At 46.9% G+C, this 7,971-nt stretch overlaps 1 protein-coding gene across 1 annotated transcript; it reads left to right on the top strand.

Annotated features, from left to right (window-relative positions):
• Positions 1–244: 244 nt before the first annotated feature.
• Positions 245–2,503, top strand: LOC125521543 (inositol polyphosphate multikinase IPK2). Its single transcript, XM_048686605.2, has 2 exons — positions 245–1,389; positions 2,168–2,503. The coding sequence occupies exon 1, from the start codon at positions 260–262 to the stop codon at positions 1,346–1,348; it is 1,089 nt and encodes a 362-aa protein (XP_048542562.1). The 5' UTR covers positions 245–259; the 3' UTR covers positions 1,349–1,389; positions 2,168–2,503.
• Positions 2,504–7,971: the final 5,468 nt, after the last annotated feature.

The following is a 7,971-nucleotide window of genomic DNA, read 5'->3' as shown; positions in this document are numbered from 1 at the left end:
ATGATTTTTTTGTAATTTACTCTGGCTTGGCTCCGCCCCCCGTGAGATGCACGGCCATCCTGTCTCGCCATCGAGATTTACGTGCACATGGTCACACAGTGATCTATCGTGACACAAACGACACGTACACGTGCACCATGATCCACCTCTCTTTCCAAAACCTGAATCTGCAGCGAGGCAGCACGACGAAGAGAGCTGCTGCACATGTCGACGGCGATGCTGGAATGCAGGATCCGGTTCTGCATGTCGACTGCCGCCGATGCGCCAGGATTCTTTGCGGAGGCCGGCACCGCACCCGCCGTGCAACACTTCAAGGAACAAGTCAACTCGCAGCGTAGAGGCAGAGGAAAACATACAAAACAAATCGCACAACACGGCGATTTCCGGCCCCCTTTGCCTCTTGGAGAAAAAGATTTCCAGCTTCGACGCCCTTTATATCCCCGTGGCGGCCTCCCCAACCACCCCACCCGCCTCCCCGCCCCGCATCGTCGGCATCATGTCCGATCTCCGCGCCCCGGAGCACCAGGTCGCCGGCCACCGCGCGGCGCCCGACAAGCTCGGCCCGCTGGTCGACGGCGCCGGCCTCTTCTACAAGCCGCTGCAGGCCCTGGACCGCGGCGAGCAGGAGCTGGCCTTCTACACGGCCTTCTCCGCCCACCCCGACGTGCCGCCCCGCATCCGGGACGCCTTCTTCCCGCGCTTCCACGGCACGCGCCTCCTCCCCACCGCCGCCTCCCCCGGCGAGTCCCACCCGCACCTCATCCTCGACGACATCCTCAAGGGCCTCGCCGCGCCCTCCGTCACCGACATCAAGATCGGCGCCTGCACGTGGCCCCCGCGCGCGCCGGAGCCCTACGTCGAGAAGTGCCTCGCCAAGGACCGCGGCTCCACCAGCGTCCTCCTCGGCTTCCGCGTGTCCGGGGTCATGGTCTCCGACCCCAGCGGCGTCGTCTGGCGGCCCGACAGGTCGGAGCTCAAGGGGACCGACATCCCCGGCGTCCGCCGCATGCTCCGGCGCTACGTGTCGTCGGTCGGCGGCGAGGACTGCGCGCTGGCCGCGGCCGTGTACGGGGGCGAGGGCGGGGTCCTGGCGCAGCTGCGCGAGCTCAAGGCGTGGTTCGAGGTGCAGACGCTGTTCCACTTCTACTCGGCGTCGGTGCTGCTGAGCTACGACGCCAACGCGGTGACCGCGCCCGGCGGCGCGCCGAGGGTCAAGCTGGTGGACTTCGCGCATGTGGTGGAGAGCGAGGGGGTGATCGACCACAACTTCTTGGGCGGCCTCTGCTCCCTCATCAAGTTCATAGACGACATTGTCTCTTCTGACAAGGCGCCTCCGGTTCAGTCTTGAGGAGATCCTGGAGCACTTTGGGAGCTGATACAGTACAAAAGGTAAAATCTACGGCCATTGTTTATTGTTCTTTTCGCTTTGTCAGATCTGCCATTGGTACTAGATACCGAGTGAGTAATCAAAAGAAGGATGTAAAGTAGAGTGACAAAATTGCTCATGGTCTTTAGTAGAGTAGTACATTGTCTTCTCCAACGATGGAAGGAAATTGTAGAAAATGAAGAAAACAAGAATTGATTCTGCTGTCATGGTGGTCACAAAATCGGTGGGATTGCACAAACCTCACAAGAGGATAATCGAATAGAATATTGTCACTTGAACAAAATTAGGATTAAGGATGCCACGAAGACATTGCAACTAAAGAATTGGTTCTGCATCTAGAGAAGAGGTAGTTTGCGGTGAATAGAAATGAAGCAAAATTGGGCTTGGACACGAACACTTTTTTCCCAATAAATTGTTATATACTACTCCCAAGTTAGTACAAAGTCGAAACACTTCTTTTAGAACGGAGGTAACAAGCTTCAAGTTGATACCGGTTACTCCTGGCGTTTACAAGATCACACTGTCACGAACAGTATGCTCAACCAATTTTGGATCCTCAAACCAAACAGCTCCAGAAGTTAATCGCCCTTTTGCTACACTGCTCTGTTATTTTGCCACGACACACGACTATAAAGAATATGTTCGGATGTTGGTTGGTGGGTTCTTCATCCTAGCCCCGAAGCACAAATCCGCATAGCAATATGACCTTTAATATGGGAATATTAAACTGCCAAAAATGATTCTATTTTTAATCTAACGGAAGTTTCAAAATATTTGCAGGTAATATATCCAGTCACTAGTTGGATTCTTCCATGATCCTTCAGCTTGCAGAGGTGTGGAAAGTGCACGGCTTTGGGGGATGGTCGCTTAGGCTATGTTCAACCATTTTCGATGGGGGTTCAGTAATAAGATTGTAGAAACACGGGTCTCTTCTGTATCTTATTTGTTCTCGGTTTTGCTAGCCCTTGTGCTTTTTTGCCTTTTGTGGCCCTTGTTTGCTTACATTGAGTGTTGAAATCGTTGAGGTAATATAATGACTGTATGTAGAGGGCTGAGGTTTTTCTCTCCCTTTCCGAAAGAAACGGCACTGATGCTTTGAAGGTGCAATTATTCTTAGCTCTTGCAGACATCTTTACGCCTGCACTGATGCTTTGGAAGCAGAACTGGTAGCTATAGAAGAGGGAATTTCATTGGCACTTCAATGAAGCAATTTACCCATTGATGTTGAATCAGATAGTCTAGATGTTGATTCGATGATCAAGGAAGGTATTGGCAACTAGTGACTCATTTATTGTTAGAGAGATCATTCGTACTACTATGGAGGAGAGGAATTCTTGTATTACTCACACTCGTCGGAGTTGTAATAATGCTAATCATTTCATGGCTATTTTTGATAGGTTGCAATGCGGTTTGGCTAGGATTCTCTGACGATGGAAGGAAATTGTATTAGAAAATAAAATAAGAATTGATCATGGCGGTCACGAAATCGGTCGGATTGCACAAACCTCAAAAGAGGATAACAGAATATTCTCTGTCACTTGGACAAAGTTGAGGATTAAGGATGCCACGAAGACTTTGCAGCCAGAGAATTGGTTCTGCATCTAGAGAAGCTAGAGGTAGTTTGCGGTGAATAGAGAGGAATCGAAATTGGGCTTGGACATGAACAATTTTTTTCCAACAAATTGTGATGTAATATTAATTGGTAATGCTAAAAATCTGATGTCATTTTTTAAGCATGATAAATCAAATGTTTTTATGGAAATTTTAGTTGGCCTGTGCATGACAAATTTAGTTTACGAGCACGACAATTTTTTGACAAAAAAAAAATTAAACAGAGGCGAGTTTACCATGCTTGCCAACTAAACTTGTCGTCCTCAGTAAACACAAATTGCCAGAAAAAACGTTCGATTTGCCATGGTAAAAAATCTGACATCTATTAATATTGATACCGGTTACATCTAGCATTTACAACACCACACTGTCACGAACAGTATGTTCAACCATTTTGGATCCTCAAACCAAAGAGCTCAAGAAGTTAATTGCCCTTTTGCTACATTGCACTGTTACTATAAAGAATATGTTCTGATATTGGTTGGTGGGTTCTTCATCCAAGCCTCAAAGCACAAATCCGCATAGCAGCATGACCTTTTAATATGGGAATTATGAAATTGCCCTAAATGATTCTGTTTTCAATCTAACGGAAGTTCCAAAATATTTGCAGGTAATATATGGAGTCACTAGTTGGATTCTTCCATGATCCTTCGGCTTGCAGAGGTGTGGAAGTGCACAGCTTTGAGAGATGGTTGTTTAGGGGAGGCTGCTTGGGTGCCGTAATTGCAGGTGCAGTTGGGTCAGTGACATGTGACTGACCCAACTGCACCTGCAGTTACGGCACCAAAGCTCAGTCCTCGTTTAGGATATGTTCTATACCATTTTGGATGCGGGTTTAGTAATAAGATTGTAGAAGCAGAGTCTCTTTTGTATCTTATCATTTGTTTTCGGTTCTGCGAGCCCTTGTGCTTTTTTGGCCCTTGCTTTCTTATATTGAATTTTGAAAAGTTGCGGTAATATAATGACTGTATGGACATGCCTGAGGAAAAAAATTCAACAGAGACATGGCGGAAGCACACAGTCAATTTATTGCTACTGAAAGATTATAGAAAGAAAAAAAAAGACAAAAGCTACGGTACTCCAAAATAGCATCTCAATGCGGTTTACAGCAACAAAAGCATCGCAACACCTTTCTGAATCTAACCATTTCAAACGGGAAGTTTATCCGATTTGGATGATTAGGAGCCGTGGGAAGACAGCATGCTGGTTGAGCAATATGAGTAGTGGTAGTAAACAAAACGAATGCACAGAGAGCATCGCTGACTGTACTTGTACCAAGCCAAGACATGATTCCTGTCACACCCCGGTGGCCATGCAAAACGGGACATACCTTTTGCACGCTTGCGCACTACCACCTACTGCCACAGATGCAGCTCGGGACCATATGCGCGCTGCCGACCTGCCGACCTGGACCTAATTCGAACGAGAATGATAAGTACCTGCTCAGGTACGAGCGTATGGCAAAATCGAACGTTTTCGATCACAATTTCAGCGACCCAAGCATAGCAAGTTAGTTGACACACACGATAAAAAATAAATTGAAGCACGAAGTTGCTATATTTTTTAACTAAAGTTGTCATTTTCTCATCACTAAATTTGCTATCGAAAACATTCAATTTGTCATGTGCTCGTACCTGATGTTCGGACGTTACCAGATTTCAATTCGAATTGTGAAATTTTTGAAGTATGTATGCCTCCAATTGAGAGGAAAAAAAGACACATTTGGTCTTTGAACTTGCTGGTGCGTAAGAGCATCTACCGCCGGACATGTCAACTTTGACCCTCTATACGTCCGCGGACAGGAGCAGGTTATCCCTCATTTGGCGGACGCTACAATCAAAATCTTCATATCGGAACTCCTATTTTCATACTACAACATGCAACCTAAAATTCATCTACATACTAAATCATACATTAGCAAAAGAAGCTACATATCGGTGATGTCGATATCCCTCGTGCTGGACAGACCGGCTTCGTGGTCATTGGTGGCGGGCCGCAACTCCAGCTTCCCCACATCATCATCGTCATAGGTTGGCCGCCGCCTCTCGCTTGGATTGAATCAAGTCGAGGATGGCGGTATGCTCCGCCTCAAATGCCGCAGCCGCCTCCGTGGCTTGAGTGTTTTGGAACTCTGCCTCCGCCATGGCAAAGCTGCCGGGCTCCATGCTCACCGCTTCCTCCACGTACCCCTCCATGGTCGTGTCCTCGTCCTCTGCGACTGGCTCTTCCTCCTCCTCCAGCACCTCTGCTTTCGGTAACTTCTCCTTCTCCCCATTGCCGCAAGCTTGATGGTGTGGTGTCCCTCATTTGTGGCACGTATCTGGGCTTTGATCTCCTGCTGACGTTCAGGCGTGAGCATCTTGTAATATGTGATCTTATGTCGGACCATGGCGAAGGACGACGAGGTTGAATTGGAAGTGGAAGAGAGAGAGAGAGAGAGAGAAAGAGAGAGGGAGAGAGAGAGAGATATAGTAGTGACGACGTGAACTGGAGGAAGAGAAGGAGAATGGGGACGAGGCTAGGGTTTCCTCGCCGTTCGACTTATATAGCCAGATTTAGCCCCTCGGACGGCCCGCCAGACCGGCGTCATGAATGCGTCTGCACCAAACCGAAGGAGGCGCCTGGTGGACATGAGGCTTTCCGCATAGGTCCCCCCCCCCCCCCCCGTCATTCCGATGTGGCAGATGCGTCTGGTCGCACCTAGGCATCCCCATTTTCACCACAGATATGGGTTGGGTTTGAGGGGAGGGGTGCATGACAGCCCAACGCCTCTTCCGTCTTCCTCAAGGAAGACGACGCCACGCAGCAACGCAACCTAATCATCATTGCCCATTGACCGGAGTGGCTCTCATTCAACTATCCGTGGACACGTTCGTGTCCGTTGATACGTCCATTTTGCATCATGTTTTCTTACTATTATTTATAATGTTTTTATTCATAATAATGCTTTTTGGAGTAATTCTAATGCCTTTTCTCTCATAATTTGCAAGGTACACACCAAGAGGGAGAATTTCGGCAGCTGAAAATCTGGACCTAAAAAAGCTACGTCAGGCTACCTATTCTGCACAACTTCAAATGAGGTGAAACTTCACGCGGAATTTTTATGCAATATATAAGAATTACTGGAGCAAATAACTACCATAGGGGGGCCACCAGGTGGGCACAACCCACTTGGGCACGCTAGGGCTTCCTAGCGCGCCCTAGGGGGTTGTGGCCTCCTCGGCCCACCTCCAGTGCCCATCTTTTGGTATATAAGGCATTTTGACCTAGAAAAAAAATAAGAGGAGGACTTTCGGGACGAAGCACCGCCGCCTCGAGGCGGAACTTGGGCAGGAGCACTTTTGCCCTCCGGCGGAGCGATTCCGTCGGGGGAACTTCCCTCCCGGAGGGGGAAATCATCGTCGTCATCATCACCAACAACTCTCCCATCTTGGGGAGGGCAATCTCCATCAACATGTTCAACAGCACCATCTCCTCTCAAACCCTAGTTCATCTCTTGTGTTCAATCTTGTTACCGGAACTATAGATTGGTACTTGTGGGTGACTAGTAGTGTTGATTACATTTTGTAGTTGATTACTATATGGTTTATTTGGTGGAAGATTATATGTTCAGATCCAATATGCTATTTAATACCCCTATGATCTTGAGCATGATTATTATTTGTGAGTAGTTACCTTTGTTCTTGAGGTCACGGGAGAAATCATGTTGCAAGTAATCATGTGAATTTGATATGTGTTCGATATTTTGATAGTATGTATGTTGTGATTCCCTTAGTGGTGTCATGTGAGCGTCGACTACATGACACTTCACCATATTTGGGCCAAAGGGAATGCATTGTGGAGTAGCAATTAGATGATGGGTTGCGAGAGTGACAGAAGTTTAAACCCCAGTTTATGCGCTATTCCGTAAGGGACCGATTGGATTCAAAAGTTTAATGCTATGATTAGAATTTATTCTTAATACTTTTCTCATAGTTGCGGATGCTTGCGGGAAGGTTAATCATAAGTAGGAGGTTTGTTCAAGTAAGAACAACACCTAAGCACCGGTTCACCCACATATCAAACTACCAAAGTAGCGAACACGAATCAAACCAACATAATGAAAGTGACTAGATGAAATTCCCGTGTACCCTCAAGAATGCCTTGCTTATCATAAGAGACCGTTTTGGCCTGTCCTTTGCCTCAAAAGGATTGGGCTACCTTGCTGCATTTTTGTTACTATTATCCTTACTTGCTCTTTATAAATTATCTTGTTGTCAAACTACTCTACTACTTACAATTTCAGCACTTGCAGACATTACCTTACTGGAAACTACTTGTCATTTCCTTCTTCTCCTCGTTGGGTTCGACACTCTTACTTATCAAAAAGAGTTATAATTGTTCCCCTATACTTGTGGGTCATCATCCGTCGACACTTGATGATGTCTGTTTTAGTGAACCACGTTGGAGTTTCCCTCACTGCACAAAAACTAAAGAGATGACAATAATTTAGAGAGAGATGGGCCACTGTGGACCGTTGCATGGAGGAAAACAGGGTGCATGTATTAATCATCGACGGTGATTGTTGTTGTGTTGCGCTGGTCCTATGGGGCCTTAGCACGACGACTTCCCGAATGTATACTATAACAAGTTTTGACCGGCTTTGGCGAGGGAGGGATGATGACAGCGACGCGCCTTTGGCTCACTTCAGTGCTTGTAGTCATCGTTAGGTGGTCTACAGATCTAGATGTAATTTTCATTATTTCTGGTGTTCATTGTATTTCCATGATTGAAGTTGAATAAATGGAAGTTTTCTCGCAAAAAAGTATTAATGCGACCCCGCACATGAAGTATTCTCGTGGTATCTTGGGGCATCATCAATGGGGTGCACCAAATTGCTTATGAATATTCGGTCTGGATGGTTCGAACACTTTTTTCCCATTTAATGACGTACGTCAAACATCTATGGATTCAGAAAAAAAATTCAAAATTGC

Source organism: Triticum urartu, chromosome 7A (genome assembly GCF_056163025.1).
Source record: "Triticum urartu cultivar PI428250 chromosome 7A, HENAU_Tu73, whole genome shotgun sequence".
Classification (NCBI taxonomy): domain Eukaryota; kingdom Viridiplantae; phylum Streptophyta; class Magnoliopsida; order Poales; family Poaceae; genus Triticum; species Triticum urartu.
The sequence above is the reverse complement of the archived record's forward strand: the minus strand, read 5'-3'. Positions and strand labels throughout refer to the sequence as shown.

Bases quoted from the DNA above. Each gene is read 5' to 3' on its own strand.
- LOC125521543 (XM_048686605.2), top strand. From the start codon at position 260: ATGCGCCAGGATTCTTTGCGGAGGCCGGCACCGCACCCGCCGTGCAAC.